Source organism: Aspergillus pseudoviridinutans, assembly GCF_018340605.1.
Source record: "Aspergillus pseudoviridinutans IFM 55266 DNA, scaffold_1, whole genome shotgun sequence".
Classification (NCBI taxonomy): Eukaryota; Fungi; Ascomycota; class Eurotiomycetes; order Eurotiales; family Aspergillaceae; genus Aspergillus; species Aspergillus pseudoviridinutans.
Window position 1 is genome coordinate 4,378,546 of NW_025091281.1, and position 17,449 is coordinate 4,395,994.

General features: G+C 51.3%; 5 protein-coding genes across 5 annotated transcripts; 4 read left to right on the forward strand and 1 right to left on the reverse strand.

Moving 5' to 3' along the window:
* Positions 1 to 1,252: 1,252 nt before the first annotated feature.
* Positions 1,253 to 4,166, forward strand: Asppvi_001516 (putative potassium/sodium P-type ATPase; the record flags this gene model as incomplete). Its single annotated transcript, XM_043297811.1, has 3 exons — positions 1,253 to 1,332; positions 1,387 to 3,289; positions 3,336 to 4,166. 3 exons carry the CDS (start codon positions 1,253 to 1,255, stop codon positions 4,164 to 4,166), a joined length of 2,814 nt encoding a protein of 937 aa, XP_043153746.1.
* A 587-nt stretch (positions 4,167 to 4,753) lies between these two features.
* Positions 4,754 to 5,602, forward strand: Asppvi_001517 (putative EF-hand calcium-binding domain protein; the record flags this gene model as incomplete). Its single annotated transcript, XM_043297812.1, has 2 exons — positions 4,754 to 4,814; positions 4,881 to 5,602. 2 exons carry the CDS (start codon positions 4,754 to 4,756, stop codon positions 5,600 to 5,602), a joined length of 783 nt encoding a protein of 260 aa, XP_043153747.1.
* Positions 5,603 to 5,684: 82 nt separating this feature from the next.
* Asppvi_001518 (uncharacterized protein) lies at positions 5,685 to 6,573 on the reverse strand (the record flags this gene model as incomplete). The annotated part of the gene is made up of 5 exons (XM_043297813.1): positions 5,685 to 6,232; positions 6,286 to 6,363; positions 6,408 to 6,426; positions 6,482 to 6,509; positions 6,560 to 6,573. The coding sequence occupies 5 exons, from the start codon at positions 6,571 to 6,573 to the stop codon at positions 5,685 to 5,687; spliced, it is 687 nt and encodes a 228-aa protein (XP_043153748.1).
* A 469-nt stretch (positions 6,574 to 7,042) lies between these two features.
* Positions 7,043 to 15,604, forward strand: Asppvi_001519 (type I polyketide synthase; the record flags this gene model as incomplete). Its single annotated transcript, XM_043297814.1, has 14 exons — positions 7,043 to 7,654; positions 7,709 to 8,057; positions 8,110 to 8,194; positions 8,247 to 8,406; positions 8,460 to 9,032; positions 9,079 to 9,161; positions 9,221 to 9,412; positions 9,472 to 11,821; positions 11,881 to 12,216; positions 12,279 to 12,340; positions 12,405 to 12,493; positions 12,549 to 14,311; positions 14,371 to 14,691; positions 14,762 to 15,604. 14 exons carry the CDS (start codon positions 7,043 to 7,045, stop codon positions 15,602 to 15,604), a joined length of 7,818 nt encoding a protein of 2,605 aa, XP_043153749.1.
* Positions 15,605 to 15,925: 321 nt separating this feature from the next.
* On the forward strand, positions 15,926 to 17,031 carry Asppvi_001520 (D-mandelate dehydrogenase-like dehydrogenase; the record flags this gene model as incomplete). The annotated part of the gene is made up of 2 exons (XM_043297815.1): positions 15,926 to 16,241; positions 16,295 to 17,031. 2 exons carry the CDS (start codon positions 15,926 to 15,928, stop codon positions 17,029 to 17,031), a joined length of 1,053 nt encoding a protein of 350 aa, XP_043153750.1.
* Positions 17,032 to 17,449: the final 418 nt, after the last annotated feature.

Here is a 17,449-nt window from a genome sequence, read left to right on the forward strand (position 1 = left end):
TGGCACCAGCTCACCTGCACTGGCGCATCCTGTCTACTTGTTACATCGAGTTTAGATGTACCTATATATGCGTTGTAGCAAATTTCTAACTTTATACTGTTTCTGGCCTGCGTGACGGCTCACGTGGTTCGGGCTATCTTGCCGGATTCGCTCACACCGCGATATGTTATGTGAGAACGCATGGCTAGTTCGCATCCTTGGCCTTGAGTACGTATCATGGCTTTTGGCTCCGGGAACGAATTATAATAGAGTAATTTATCCTTGTCGGCCTCGGCGAGGCTGTCCTCGGATCGATCTTCGACCAATCTAACGTCCAGCCACCCATGGTCCAAGCCTTAGCGGCCCCGGAATCTGGTCTCCCTTCACGTTCAACCAATGTCGATTACACTGAGGTACGAATGAAGTCGGCCAAGGTAGAGCGATTCATCGTTTTCCAATGGCATTCCATGCAGGAGATGATGGAAGCATGGCAGCCCCTCACAGCCCTCAAGTCAACGCAAGGGGCTTCATCCAGACGATGACTGGCCACTGGTATATCTTCGGACGATCCCCGCACATGTATTTGCATCCTACCTTTCACGTTGTCATTCAAGCTCGGAGACACACAATCCATCCCATTATCGTTCACGGAGGCTCAGGAGTCTGATATTCGTTAAAGGGATTTCCCACGTTTGTACGAACCTTAATTGGATGGGCATTGAAACGTCTCCGCCTGATGTCGAGGAAACGACGGAGCCTCCTATATGTCCTTTTACGGACAAACACACTTCAGTCTCAAGCAATCACACATGCGAAGTAAAAACAGAACTCAGGCTGGAGAAGCTAGAGTATCCTGCCACTCTAGAAGTCCCAACGCCACAGCCCTGTAAATCGGCGAATCCTGCCTTAAGCAATGATGATGAGAGCTCAGCTCACTATGCACACACTATCCCTCCTAAACAACTGGCAAGTCTTCTGCGGACCGATGTTCAGTAAGTTCAAAATTCCCGGTCCTTGCTCCGTCTGTCTGCCACCTCTCTCTGACTCGATTTTCCAGAAATGGTCTGTCAAGTACGGAAGCTGCCACTCGCTTGGAGCGGGATGGCCCGAACAGGGTTCAAGAAATCGAGGGCGTATCGACCTGGAAAATACTGTTGAGGCAGGTTTCCAATAGTCTAACTATGGTATGATCATCCTGCAGGCCCACACTCCGGTCTGTCAAACTTCAAGTTGCCAAATGATACGAATGTAAACCCAGGTTCTCCTTATCACTATGGGTATCTCCTTCGGTATCCATGACTACATCGAGGGAGGTGTGATCTCAGCAGTCATCATCCTCAACATTGTCGTAGGGTAGGTTTATATACTCTGGTTTTTGATAGCCTCATACTGATCCATATTTCTTAGGTTCGTCCAAGACTACCGGGCAGAAAAGACAATTATGTCGCTGCATCGACTCTCCGCACCTGTATGCAAGGTACTGCGGGACGGCCGCGTAGTTTCCGTCCCGGCGGAGTCTGTTGTCGTTGGCGATGTTGTTCAGCTGAGAGTTGGCGACATCGTTCCTGCAGATCTGAGGTTGATCGACGGTACGAACGTATCAATGGATGAGGCCTTGCTAACGGGCGAATCTTTGCCTGTGAGCAAGGCCCCACAGATTGTGCATACTTCCCGCAATATGCCCATCGGCGATAGAGTCAACATGGCATATTCTGGATGTAGCATGACACAAGGACGGGCGACCGGGATCGTCACTGCCACCGGAATGAAAACCGAAGTGGGCAGAATCGCTAAACTTCTCCAGGAGACTTCAGACGACGCCGACTCCAGCAGGCTCGTTCGGGCCGTCCGCTCTGTCAAATCAACAGCGGAGAATCTCCTCGGCCTCGTTGGTACTCCGCTACAGGTCAAGCTGAGTAAATTTGCGCTCCTTCTTTTTGCTCTCGCAGTACTCCTGGCTATTATCGTCTTCTCTGCCAACAAGTGGCACATTGAGGGAGAAGTCTTGATATACGGAATAGCCATTGGCGTTGCGGTAATTCCGGAATCCCTCATTGCTGTGCTCACGATAACCATGGCGGTGGGCACCAAAGCAATGGCAGGGGGGAACGTCATCGTCCGGAAGCTTCAATGTCTGGAAGCTGTTGGGGGTGTCACAAATATTTGCTCTGACAAGACAGGAACCTTGACGCAAGGAAGGATGATTGCACGTACGGCGTGGATACCAGGTGCTGGTACCCTGACTGTTAAGGACAGCACCGACCCATACGACCCTACCAGCGGTTTAGTTCAATTGAACGGGTCTGACTGGGTTCCTGAGAAACATGGTGATAACCCGGCTCTCTCTACTTTTCTCTTCACAATCTCTCTATGTAATATGTCAATCGTACATAATGAGGAGTCATCTGGCCCCTCAGGTAGTCGCTGGACTGCTGTGGGGGAACCCACCGAGGTCGCCCTTAACGTTCTGGCGCTGCGTGTTGGTCACGAGAAATCGACGATACTGCAGAGAGCCGGTATGCAGCTCCACACAGAGTATGCGTTTGACTCTTCTATTAAGCGGATGACGACCGTTTACAAAAACTCGCGCGAGAACGTGAACGAGGTGTATACGAAGGGAGCTCCCGAAGCTGTTCTACCCGGCCTCGCCATATCTGAGAAGGAAAAGGAAAACATTCAGTCTGAAGCTGATAGAATGGCCGGGGAAGGCCTTCGCGTTCTCTGCATTGCACACAAAAGAACACCGCTTGAAGACAAATCCCAAGTGTTTCCACGCGCCATGGCTGAGGCCAATCTTGAGTTCTGCGGTCTTGTAGGGCTCTACGACCCTCCCCGTGTCGAAACCGCTGCTGCTGTTCGAAAGTGTCAGATGGCCGGAATCACCGTGCATATGCTCACCGGTGACCACATCAAAACGGCGACAGCAATTGCCTCAGAAGTGGGAATTCTGGGTCCAATGATGAATGCCAGATCAAGTCGCTTGGTCATGGCCGCTGCCGAATTTGATGAACTGTCTGATGCTGACATAGACGCCATCGAGCAGCTACCCCTTGTGATCGCTAGATGTAGCCCTGCAACAAAGGTTCGAATGGTTGAGGCGATGCATCGACGTGGCGCTTTCTGTGTGATGACAGGCGACGGGGTCAACGACTCGCCCGCCCTGAAGCGAGCAGATGTTGGCATTGCAATGGGCAAGAATGGCAGCGATGTTGCAAAGGAGGCGGCCGACATGGTACTCACAGACGATAACTTCTCATCTATTGTGAAGGCAGTGGAGGAAGGAAGACGACTTTTTGACAACATTCAGAAGGTAATTTCGATTTGGCGGTTTTGTATGGCATGACTGACACCTGCAGTTCCTGATGCACCTGCTTATATCAAATATCGCTCAGGTGATCTTACTCTTGACAGCTCTGGCTTTCAAAGATAAGCATGGCAACTCGATATTTCCTGTTTCGCCGCTTGAAATCCTCTGGGCCAACCTGGTCACTTCATCGTTCCTGGCTTTGGGGTTGGGATTGGAAGAAGGGCAGCCTGATCTGATGTACCGTCCACCACATGACTTGAAGGTCGGCGTCTTCACCAAGGAGCTTATCACGGACAAAATGATATACGGTACCTTCATGGGATCTCTGTGTCTGGTCGCCTTTGTATGCGTCATCTATGGAGCCGGTGCTGGTATTTCTGACCTGGGAAAGGATTGCAACAATGGCTGGAACGAGACCTGCAACGTCGTTTTCCGAGCACGTGCCACAACCTATGCCTCTCTGACATTTCTTCTGCTGATCACGGCATGGGAGGTCAAACATTTCTCCCGGTCTCTGTTCAATCTAGATCATGATAAATATCCCGGCAAGCTCTCTGTGTTCCAGTCCATATGGAGAAATCGTTTCCTGTTATGGGCAGTGATTGMCGGCTTCGTTGTGGCCTTTCCGGTGATCTACTTGCCTGCCGTCAACAGACAGGTTTTCAAACATCAAGGTATCGGATGGGAGTGGGGAATCGTCTTCGGATGTGTCGCTGTGTACCTGGCGCTTGTGGAAAGTTGGAAGGCAACCAAGAGGGCTTACGGGATTGGAACCGGGAAGAACGCAATGCTCACCACGATGGATGCTGAGATGAGGGCTGGTTTGACGCCATCTACTCTTTTGTCGATGAGTGCCAATGCCAGCGTGGAGATCAAGTAGAGGACGTGAGGAGCAAGGACTGGGGTTGAAGGTTGAAACAGAGCCTGAGAATGCTCAACCATTTTCGGCAGCTCCCACGGGTTCTGGCTTCTGGCTAGTGTTCAACACACATTGCTCTTCGTCTTTTGTCGTCTAGCTTCACTTGTTGACAATTTGTTTTGCTTTGATTGCAGATTCTCTTACCTGAGTTTTCGTGTTGCGCAAATCCATCAACTTATGATTGGTTGCTTTGAATATATTCAACGATATCTCAGAACCGGCGAGGATGACAGCCAGGTAAACTAAATAACCATAAGTAGTGGTCATGAAGGGAACTCAGCCCTGCTGCTACTTTTACCCCACCTCTGAACTCTGGGAAGATAAATCCATTCGTACTGGCAAACTACACGAAGCCAAACCTAGATGCCGTTATGGCCAAAGCAACCTGCAGGCTGCGGCTGTAGTGGGGGCGATTTGCTGACGGAGTATTTTGGATTCCAGCCCCAGTGTTTTTCTTGCCAGGTTGGCATTATCGTATCCCTTTCTCTGCATTTCGAAGTGATCTCCCCGTCTCACTGCCATCTCACTCGCAAAACCCCGCCATAATAATGAAGGTGTTATGCCTCCACGGCAAGGGCACCAGCGGCGCCATATTCAAGTCCCAGACGGGTCCGTAGCCTACCCCGCCCTTGACTATCAGCTGCCCGCACGTTCGCAACTAACCCCTCCCTCTAGCAAGCTTCCGATCTCACCTCACCGACCTCCGCATCGATTTCGACTTCATAGACGGCTGCTACCCTTCCACCGCCGCAGCGGGAATCGATCTCTTCTACCCGGCCCCCTACTACTCTTTCTGGGAAGATGATTCCCCCGAGGCAATCCAGGAAGCATGCACCTGGCTCAAGGACCTCATCGCACAACGGGGCCCCTACGATGCGGTAATGATGTTCTCACAAGGATGTTCCCTCGGCGCCGCGATGCTCCTCCTCCACCAAGCGCAGGACCCCTCGCAGCCTCCGCCGTTCAAGGCGGCGATCTTCATCTGCGGCGGGGCGCCCCTGAAGCTGCTTGATAGCATAGGGTTCGAGATTTCGGACACGGTGAAGGAGCGCGATCGGCTGGGGAGGGAGGCGTTGGCGCGGCAGGCTCATTCTGCGTCGATATTGGCGAGGGGCTCGGCGCGGTGGACGGGCTCGGCGTCGGTGGGTGGGGCGGTGGACGAGGAGGAGCTCCGGGAGGAGATCCGTGGGCCGTTTAAGGTGGAGATTCCGACGGTGCATGTTTATGGGTCTAGGGATCCGAGGTACGCCGCTGGAGTGCATCTTTCGGGGATTTGTGAGCCGGCGAAGAGGAGGGTGTTTGATCATGGCGGTGGGCACGAGATTCCCCGGACGGATCAGGTGAGTCGGAGGATTGCGGACTTGGTGCTGTGGGTGTTGCTGGAGGGGAGTGCGTAGGAGGTTCTCGGTTGGTAGTAATAGATATTGCAGTGGTTGTTAGACACATATAATGTTTGGGATCTAAGTATGAGCTTGTTGGCTACTCTTTATTATCGAGATAATCCGACGCAGTCTCTATCGCCCTTCGTATCGCATTCGCTGTCTTTGTCACAGCATCCTTGCTCCCAGAGCCAGGAATTTCATGCCCTCGATCGTGAACATACGTCCATTTCATATCTGACCTGCAGACATCGCTCGCCATGGCCGCTTGGCTGCCACTCTCTTCCAGTGCACCCCATACATGGACCGTGGGGATTTCGACAATACCCTTGACATCATTTAAATCCACGTCTGTAAACTTCCCCCTCTGTAATTCCTCATAGTCAATCGGCGGCCGCACAACCGAGAAGAACACAGCGAATCTGAACGGGCTGTCAACGTTTTCTCCTCGGTTCTTTTTCCTGAAGGCATGTATAAGGTATGTCAGGATCATCGTCGCCGCCTGACTGAATGCAATTACACCATCGTATGGCCCCTCGTCTCGCAGGTGCTGTTCGAAATGCCGATAGACCGCGAGACCACTCTGCGGGTCTTTGTCGTCAAAGTACGCGAATACAGGTTCATTATCCAAGGCGATTTTTTCAACACCTGCAGAATCAGTTTCGGTTGGTGTATGTCTATGTCTAAGGAGGCACACGGACCTGGGTACATGCGCCAAGGAATGGTACCTTCGACGAAATCGTAGACGTGGCCGTCTGCTAGCTCGTAGCGGATGGCAGCTGGGTTCTGTCAGTTTCCGTCTGTGTTACGAAGGCTGTGCTACCTGTCTGCATCTCGAAGATCTTGGACTCGTGTCAGACTCGTTAGCCTCAATGTTGAGTATGGCTCGAAGCTTACCCGCGAATTGATACCTGCTCCATGGAGACTGCTCTCCATTAACAACTGCGACCAGTGCACTTGGCTAGGCACACTCACCAGAGAATGCGCATTTTGGCTCGACTAAATTGTTAACGTACTCCGGGATGAGAAAAGATTAAAGCAAGCCAAAGTAAGTGATGGGAACCATTTATCGGCTGTCGCTGCGGTGGGTCATGTCAACAATCATTTGTCAATTTGTTGAATTCCAAATACACCGCACATAGCCACCGCATTCATTGTAATATGGCCAATGATAATGGCTAACTACGCGGTGATTAGCTTGATCGTCGTGAGCTACCTCGGTTCAGGCGTCCTGCCGTGTCTGGGGCACGATCTMGATGTAAGACGAACGGTGGGTCTCAACAAGTGACAAATGACAGCGTCCCTTTACAACAGCATTGTCCACTGGTCGCCAATTTGACTTCTTTAGGATGTCATACATTGATACGAAGGATATTAACCTGTGGACTGTCATTATATTTAGATAGGTTCATCTCCAGCCTCCCTTCTTTCCCAGGCTGGTTCACTAACTTCCTCATTATGGCAGGCTGCACATCAACCGACAGTCTTCCACCATTAGCGGTGGTAGGCTTCTCCTTCAAATTTCCCGAGGATGCAACTTCATCAGATGCCTTCTGGCAGATGTTGCTCGAAGGCAGATGCGTTTCGACCGAGTTCCCGGCCGACCGGATGAACATCGACGCCCACTACCATCCCGATCGCAACCGCCTCGACAGCGTCTCAATGCGCGGCGGACACTTTCTCAAAGAGAATCTAGCGGCATTTGACGCGCCATTCTTCGCGATGAGCGCTGCGGAAGCGGAAGCAATGGATCCCCAGCAACGTATGGTTCTAGAGACGGTCTATCGAGCCTTGGAAAACGCAGGTCTACCAATGGAGAAAGTTGCGGGCTCTAAGACCAGTGTGATTGCAGGCTCATTCAGCGATGACTACTTTCTGCTGCAGACCAAAGACCCGCTAGATATGCCTAAATACACGGCCGTGGGCACATCACGGAATATGCTTGCTAATCGAGTCAGCTGGTTTTTTGATTTGCTAGGACCGAGCGTTGCGGTTGATACTGCATGTTCAAGCAGCTTGATCGCCTTGGATATGACATGCCAATCAATCTGGAGTGGAGACGCTGCTATGGTATGTCTGACAGAAGGACAAGTTCTTATGGTTTTCTTGCTAACGTCTTGGTAGGGCCTGGCAATCGGGAGCAATGTGATACTCACTCCAGAATTGACCATGAGCTTGGACAATCTGGGACTACTATCGCGGGATAGTCACAGCTACAGCTTTGACAGCCGTGCAAATGGGTATGCAAGAGGCGAGGGAATCGGTGTCATTGTGATCAAGCGACTCGATTGTGCTATACGTGACGGAGACACTGTCAGAGCCGTTATAAGATCATCCTCTTCAAACCAGGATGGAAAGACACCCGGTATCACGCAGCCTAGCAAAGATGCGCAAGTCCGCCTGATTAGGGATACATACAAAAAGGCTAGGTTGGATATGTCATTGACCCGATATTTCGAAGCGCATGGCACAGGTATCCATTTAATGAGACTTCAGAAGTTTTGCATTCTGTTAACTAGGCTTAGGAACCCCCATTGGGGACCCAATCGAAACGAGAGCGATAGGGACGGCTTTTCGCCGGTATAGGTCCCCCGAGAAGCCATTATACGTGTAAGTCCTTCCTGGCCATTTCGAGCGAGAACTTATCCTAAGACCACTGTAGCGGATCTGTCAAATCGAACATAGGGCATCTTGAAGGAGCTAGTGGGGTTGCTGGAGTCATCAAAGTGATTTTAGCATTGGAGAAAGGCATCATTCCACCGAATAGCCGAAACCTGCAGTCCCTTAATCCACAAATTGACGAAGAGTTTCTTAATTTAAAGGTTTGGAACAGTATCCAGCGGAGTCGACTGCTCTAACAACTTTCGCACAATAGGTGTTGCAAAAGGCCATCCCATGGCCTGAGAATGGCCTACGAAGAGCATCAGTGAGCTCGTTTGGCTTCGGTGGGTCGAATTGCCATGTCGTCTTGGATGATGCATACAATTCCCTTCGCCTTATGGGTATTGGTACGCGTCATCAGACAGTGGTCGCACCTCCATACAAAGCAAACACTGGTCTAGTGGCTCAAGGGAAGTGTAGCTACGCCATGATAGACGAAATCCGTCAAACAACCGACGATCATGTCATTGGACAAAAGGAGAATGGATTGCTTGACGAGGAGGAGATCTACCAAATACTTGTGTGGTCAACCGCCGACGAAGACGGAATCAAGCGACTTGTGGAATCCTGGAAGCCGTTTMTGTCAGACAAACGTGAGTTCTCAAGAAGTCAGCGACGCCAATATCTGCTCGACCTGGCATATACCCTCAGTCATCGCCGCAGTCAACTCCAATGGCGGAGCTATGCTATTGGAGATGCCTTGGGGGATCTGGAAAGTCTCCCAGACCATTTTGCGCCTGCAATCAAGTCGGCCGACGACCCTCACATAGCGTTCTTATTCACTGGAGTATGACTATAATAAAGCGGAGACAGCCGAGGCTGACCGTTCTTAGCAAGGAGCTCAGTGGCACGCAATGGGTCGCGAGTTGTTACATCGGTATCCTACATTTGCAGCCAGTCTCTCAGAGTCCGCAAAGTACCTAAAAACACTAGGGTGCACCTGGGATCTGCTAAGTAATCACCCGTCTCGTTCAGCCTGAGCAAGATTGCTGACGATAGTTTTACAGACGAACTGCAAAAGTCGGCATCTGATACCAACGTGAATAATCCCGCTTATGGCCAACCTTTATCGACTGCTCTTCAGATCGCCCTTATTGATCTGCTTGACTGCTGGGGAGTTATACCGACAGCGGTTGTAGGACACTCCTCCGGAGAGATTGCTGCTGCGTACTTTGCCCTCCCAATAATTTCATCCATCTCAATGTGACTGACGAGAGATGACACAGGTACTGCAGCGGAGGTCTCTCAAAGCAGTCTGCGTTGAAGGCTTCATACTACCGAGGTTTTCTGGCGGCGAAGCTTGAAGAGCTTAGTTCAATTAAAGGTTCAATGCTTGCGGTAGGACTAAGTAAGAAGGATACCCAAGGATATATTGAAAGGATGCAAGATCCGAGACTTGTTGTGGCCTGTATCAACAGCCCTAGAAGCGTGACAGTGTCGGGGGATGCAGAACAAATCAACTCCCTTCATGATCTGCTGCAGCAGGATGAGGTCTTCTCACGCAAGTTGGTGGTCAACGTCGCATATCATTCGTTCCAGATGCAAGAAATCGCAAACGAGTATCAGTCTGCTATGGGAACGCTGGAGAAGCCAAGTTGTGAGAAGAAGAAGGCCCCGGTCATGTTGTCTTCTGTCACAGGTGACTGGGTCTCGAACCTTGAGCTGACGGACCCAGCATATTGGGTGCGGAATATGGTGTCTCCAGTGTTATTCTCAGATGCTGTGAGCCGCATCTGTTCTTCTCCAGGAAAGCAGTCGAGGAAAATGGATGGAAGCCACCGCTATCAAATGGCCATCAGTCATCTTTTGGAGATTGGGCCGCACGCAGCATTGCAAGGTCCATGCCGGGATATACTCAACAGCATCAACAAGCAACCCGATATCCATTATCTTTCACTTCTGGTACGGAATAAATCTGCAGTGAAGACGACCTTGGACTGTGCAGGTCGCTTGCATTGCTACGGCTACCCAGTCAATCTAGCACTGGTCAACACAACTGCTTATGATGGAGCCAACCAAAGGCGGGTGCTCAGCAATCTTCCTGAATACCCATTCAACCATTCTACATCATACTGGCGCGAAAGCCGAAAAAGCAAGGGCTACAGATGCAGGAGATTCGGCCGTCTGGATCTTGTCGGTATCCCAGATCCAGACGGGAATCCGATGGAAGCTACCTGGCGGAACATTATCCGAGTCTCTGAGATGCCGTGGGTTCAAGATCACAAGATCAATAATACAGTTCTCTACCCAGCGGCAGGCATGTTGGTCATGGCGTTGGAAGCGATCAAGCAGCTGGTTGAGCCAGACAAAGTCATCGTGGGCTTCAATATCAAAGATGCCATATTTTCATCTGCACTGCAGATACCCGCCCATGCGGACGGCATCGAGACAAATATACACATGAAGCGCGTCAGAGATGGCAAGTCAGATAGTAGCGGCTGGTACGAATTCCGGATATGTTCGTACGACAACGACACCTGGATTGAGAACTCCACTGGCAGTATCCAAGCTGCTTTCGAAGCTGGCGAGATGGGACTGAATACCAACGGTCAGGTGGAGCGCGAGTGGCAGGAGGGTCTTGTGCAGTCGTATCAGAATGCAGCACAAACATGCACGGAATCCATTGACGTATCTGAGTTCTACGAAGATATATTTGCCTGTGGCTACCATTATGGACCGGCATTCAAAGCAATCACCGCTCTCCGATGCGATGGAAGGAGTAATAAGCAATTTGTCTCGGATGTCCGCGCCTACAACTGGGTGGATGACGAGAACCCAGCAGTTGCTCAGCCTCATACAATTCACCCAACCACATTAGACGCCATTATCCACATGATGGCCGGTATCGTGACATACGGACGCCAGAAAAAGTCCGTAGCTGTTCCGACACGGATCGACCAAGCGTGGATATCGAGCAGCGGGTTGAGCCATCCGACAGCCGACAGCATCAAGGTCCATGCAAGTTCCCATAGGTCGGCCGTAGGGGATGCTCGGTACTCAATGACTGCAGTTGATCGCGAATTGACCCGTGCACTTGTGACCATCAGCGGCCTTAGAGTCACAGCTCTGGCAAGCTCAGAGAGTGTCTCAGAAGATGGCCAACTACAGACAGAGAACCTGTGTCACCATATAGCATGGAAGCCTGACCTCGACCTGCTGAACAACCGGGAAATCCGAGCATTCTGTGCAAGTGGGGAGCCAGACAGGGAAGAACCAGTCCAGTACTTTATTGAATTGGACTTCCTTGTTACAACGTACGTTGACAAAGTCCTCAAGTCGATCACAGAGGTCAAGGCCAATCACCCTCCCCATATGGCGAGGTACGTGGAGTGGATGGTAGATCAGCAAACAGCACTGGAGTCTGGCCACTCCCCATTTAGTTCTGAAGCATGGAGGAATCGCATGAAGGATGAGAGCTTCGTTAACGATGTCCATGCAAAACTCGAGAGAACGAACAAGCGAGGACTGCTCGTGAGCACGGTTTGCAGGAACCTTCTCAAGTTCCTCAAAGGAGAAATTGATCCCATTGTTTGCCTATTCGGAGGAAACCTACTTGACGAATCTTATTATGAAATGGTAAGTTAGGACGCGACGATGACAATGGAAATGACCGTCCAAATGACCATGATCTGCAGGTTCACTCGCTTCCACGTGTTCGTCAATTCGCTCGGTACCTGGATGCTCTCGCACACAAGAACCCACACATGAAGATCCTTGAAGTTGGTGCTGGAAGCGGTGCTATGACTCAATTCTGCCTTCAGGTCCTTTGTACAAACTCGGAAAATGACACCACGGTACCTCGCTATGGGCAGTGGGACTTTACTGATATATCTGGGTCTTTCTTCCCGAAGGCGCAAGACAACTTTGCATCTCAAGGCAAGCGGATGAGGTTCAAGACGCTAGACATTGAGCAAGATCCTGTGCTGGAGGGCTTCGAGTGTGGAACGTATGACATGGTTGTTGCGTTTCTGGTGAGTTTAGAAATCTACTGTTAGAAAAGTAGCGCTATGATCTGACCTGCCTCCTATCTTAGGTCCTGCATGCTACAAAAGATCTGTCTGCGAGTCTGAAGAATGTCCGCAAGTTGCTGAAGCCGTACGATTGTTCCATCAAAATGTCGCAACTGAATGCGAGTAATAACTGATATCGTCTACTGCAGGGGAGGAAAGCTGGTGCTCGTCGAAATCACCCGACCGGGTGCTATCCGGACAACCTTTGTCTTTGGTTTGTTTGAAGGGTGGTGGCGAGGTACGTCTTCCTATGCCCTGAGATGAAAGCGCACAAGATCCTCTGACGTTCCCAGGACTCGAGCCCTATCGTCAGAAGAATCCATGCGCGGACTCAGCCCAATGGGAAAGACACTTGAAGGAAGCCGGATTCTCTGGCTGCGATGTTGTGATCGACGACTATAGTCACGAGGACTGCCAGGAGGCTAGTGTAATCCTCTCGACTGCGGTTCATGATATGCCTACGGCGGAGAAGACGCCGGAAACCAGTATCATCTTTGATCCCGCTAATTATGTGCAAGTAGAGTTGGCTGGCGAACTAGAAGTCCAGCTCAGGCGTGCGGGATTCGCCAATATGACGCAGACGCCAGTGGAACATTTCCTGAAAAGGGAAGATGACACAAACAGTCTGGATATCACCCTTTTGGAAGGTTACAGTCCCTATCTGTACGATATAAAGGAGCAAGAGTTCAAGCGTCTTCAGGGCTTGCTTGCTTCTACGAGAAATCTTATCTGGGTAAATGGTGGAGGCGGACATCAACCATGTCCCAAGTACCGACTCGTGGACGGACTGTTTCGAGTCCTCAGGGAGGAGAACCACAGGACAAGACTGACAATCCTCTCCTTGGAACAAAAGGCGTCGATCAAGCATCAGGCCCAGCAGATTGTCAAACTAGCGCGCTCTGCCTTGACTCAGGAAAGTGGCATCGACACAGATTACATAGAGCTAGACGGCATGCTTCACGTCGGCCGCCTAATTCGCGCCACTCTAGTCAATCATGCGATTTCGGCGAAGAAGCTTCCTCAACAGAGGGCATTACGACCTTTCGGTGCTGACCCTCGCCTCAGACTTGAGATCGGCTCCCCCGGTCTGTTGAACACTCTCCACTTCGTGGAGGACACTTCACACCAGAAGCCCCTCGGGCCCACAGAATTCGAAGTTCAAGTTAAGAGTGTCGGCCTTAATTTCCGCGACGTGCTAATTGCCCTGGGACGGCTGGACAGCGAGGCGCTGGGGGCTGAGTTTGCAGGGCTGGTTACAAAGGTTGGGTCCTCGTGCCGTAAGTTTCAGCCGGGAGACAGGGTTTTGGCGTGTTATCCCAGTCGTCACGCAAACTATGTCCGTCTAGAAGAAAACATGGCTGTCATAAGGATTCCGGACACTATGTTCTCTTTTTCGGAAGCCGCAGCTTTGCCAGTCGCTTATGCCACGGCGTGGATTGCGCTCAATGAAATCGCTCGACTCCAGCAAGGCGAAGCAATTCTGATTCATTCAGGTGCTGGAGGAACGGGGCAAGCCGCCATCCAAATCGCTCAGGTCCTCGGTGCGAGGGTCTTCACGACTGTCTCTAACGAGAACAAAAAGCAATTTCTTGTAGAGAAGTACAACATTCCGGAGGACAATATCTTCTCAAGTCGGAACACGCTATTCGCGAAAGTCATCAAGCGCCTCACAAAGGACAAAGGCGTAGACGTGGTCCTCAATTCGTTATCTTCTGAGGGGCTTATCGCCTCTTGGGAGTCGATCGCACCGTACGGTCGATTCATCGAAATCGGAAAGAACGATATTTTATCCAACTCGAAGCTTCCAATGTTGCAATTCGAGCAGAATGTAACTTTTGCTGCGGTTGACCTGGCCGCGATGACTTTGGATCGCCCACATGTTGTGACAGCGGCATTGGAAACGATCCTGTCATTGCTAAGAGAAGGGAAGATCTCCCTGCCGGATCCACTTCAAGTCTACGGCATCTCAGACATTGAAGCTGCATTTAGGCAAATGCAGAGTGGCAAGAACTCAGGAAAGGCTGTTCTGGAGATGAGAGATACAGACAAGGTAATGGTATGCCAGATCCCCACCACCCCAAAGATCTGAATAGAATGCAAGCTAACCCAACACAGACTGTCCTGGAAACGAGACCAGATTACCTCTTCAGGCCGGACGAGACCTATCTCATCGCAGGTGGCCTTGGCGGGTTAGGACGGAACATCGCTCGCTGGTTTGTCGAGAGGGGAGCTCGAAATCTGATTCTACTCTCAAGGTCGGGGCCTCTGAACCCACATGCTCATGACCTGGTTAGTGAGTTAGAAGCCAAAGGCGCAAGAGTTGTTACGCCCGCGTGCGACATAACCGACAGAGAACGCCTGAAAGCCGTCTTTTTAGAGTTTGGTCAGACAATGCCTCCAATCAAAGGTTGCGTCCAAGCATCGATGGTCGTTAGTGTAAGTTGAACGTCTTGACCTCTTTGTATAAAATCTCAAAGAACGTCCACTGAGACCCTTTATTTCACAGGATGCGCATTTCGAAGGTATATCTTTCGAATCTTGGAAAGCTTCTACCACGCCTAAAGCCCAAGGCTCCTGGAATTTGCACGAGCTCCTTCCGAGAGGAATGAATTTTTTCGTGTTAATGTCGTCTGTTGCTGGAATATATGGCGCGCGGGGAGCATCTGGTTACGCCGCTGGAAATACGTTTGAAGACGGTCTAGCCCGATACCGCATTGCACTGGGTGAGAAAGCTGTGTCTTTTGATCTTGGGATGTTTCTGTCCGTTGGTGTCCTAAAAGACAACCTGGCTCTCCGAGAAAAGATGTTGGCCAGTACCGTCTTCCATCAGATCACGGAGTCTGATCTTCATGCGCTCCTAGATATCTACTGTAACCCAAGTCTGGACGAGGTCCCATTGTTGAGAAGTCAGACGGTGGTTGGAATGACTCCCAAACTGCGCGAGAAAGGCATGACAACCACCGAATGGATCAAGCGACCATTCTACCAGCATATGACATTGGTCGAAGGGACGGACGCTGGCATTCCTGGGAAGGCGGAGCATACCAATTTTGCTGCTCTCTTCGCAAACGCTGGATCCATAGCCGATGTCACCGCAGCAGTGACAGATCAGATGAAGATCAAGCTCTCCAAGATGCTCTCATTACCTCTGGCTGAGATAGACGTCGACAAGCCAATACACCAGTACGGAGTCGATTCCTTGGCGGCAGTGGAACTGCGGAACTGGTTCTCGAAAGAACTCCGCGCAGACGTTGCCATTTTTGACATCCTCGGGGGCGCGAACATTGCCTCTGCCGTTGGCCTCGCAGTTCGGAAGAGTGACTACCGAAAAGCAGAATGGGGATCTTGACCGAGTTCGGTAGAAGTAGGGTGCGTGCGGAGAAGAGCGTGGAGTCGTTTGTATACCTTGGTTGGGGAATCAGCCCCCTCACGCATGAAAGACATACACTGGCGATTATAAAACGATCATCGCTGGCCAGGTACTACTATCGGTCTCTGACGGCTATAGATGGGTTGGGTTGATGTCGGATATCTGCTGCGTCGGCTATCGGTTTTTGATTTTCGGCAATTGATCGCGGTCGGAGTATACAACGGATACTTGTATAAGACAACGTCCACGAAACACAAACCGTAGCCCTAGAATATAGTGTAAAGAGCATTGGAAGACAAAATGACGTCCAAATATCGAGTTCTCCATATAGGCGACAACATCAAGTACAACCATGATGTTTACCAGCGCTTCGCCTCGGAATTCGAAATCATCCAGCCCACGGCCGCAGAGCGCGAACGGGGCGAATTCATGCGAGCCTTGAAAGAGCGTCGCTGGGGCGACTTTCATGCAATCTTCCGCCCATTCTGGAATACAGGGGGTGAAATGGGCCGGTGGGATGCGGAACTTATCCCCCTCCTCCCGCCGTCAGTACGCATCATGGCCTCCGCAGGCGCAGGCTACGACTGGGCCGACGTAGATATCTTCGCACAGCATGGTGCGCTTCCAACCCAACAAGATGCAGAACCACCTAGCTAACAGCGATTAAAGGAATCGTATACTGCAACGGCGCCGCCGCCTCCTCGGAATCAGTCGCCGACATGACCCTCTTCCTCATCCTTGCCGTCTTCCGCAACCTCGCCTGGTCACACCAGGCCGCGCACTCCTGCAACCCGCAGCGCTTCCTCGACGCACACAAGAACTCGCCGCTGACAGCGCTGAACCCGCGCGGCCGCATCCTAGGCATCATCGGGCTAGGCCAGATCGGGTACACGATCGCCAAGAAAGCGCACGCCGCCTTCGGCATGAAGATCGCGTACAACGACGTGGTGCGGAAATCGCCCGAGGTCGAGAACGCTGTTGGAGCACAGTTCGTGGGCGAGTTGGACGAGCTGCTGGGGTTGGCGGATTGCGTGGTGGTCGCGACGCCGTTTGCGGGGCAGACGCTGATCGATGCGGAGCGGCTGGGGAGGTTCAAGCGCGGGGCGCGGTTCATCAACATCGCGCGGGGATCATTGGTTGATGAGGAGGCGCTGTTGCGGGCTCTGGATGAGGGGCAGATCTCGGCTGCTGGGCTGGATGTTCATGCTGAGGAGCCGTATGTGCATCCACGGCTGGCGAGGCATGGCCGGGTGATGATGATGTCGCATAATGCCGGGGGGACGGTGGACACGCATGTGGGGTTTGAACGGTTGGCGATGGAGAATATTGAGGAGTTTTTGCTGAGAGGGAAGGCCTTGACGCCGGTGAATCTGCATTTGATCAAGACGCCGAAGAGTATGTTGTGATTGATTGCTTAGGACGTGCTTGCTTGCTTGGCTGGATACACTGGTAGACTAGACGTCGCAGCGGTGTTTGACACTAATCATGACTTTCAATAATTTGACATAGGTTCCTGCTACTTCCCGTCTGGAGCGTGATGGAATGCTGCATGCAGGGGGGAAAGCCGATGGGTGAAGATTCAGGAACCAAGATTTGCGTTGGTCCAGACCTGGCCGAAAGAGGGATGCCCACCCATTGCCCGATTGGGTAACCCTACGCCTGATCTGGAGTTACAAGAATCCTTGCACCGCTATGACCTCGTCTGAGATCAAGATATTATGACTATGGCTAATGCACTCTATTTTCATTGAAATGATTAAAAATTGTCTTACATTATCGAAACCTAGGGAAGCAATGGAAGCGATTCAATTCGCAAGATGTCTG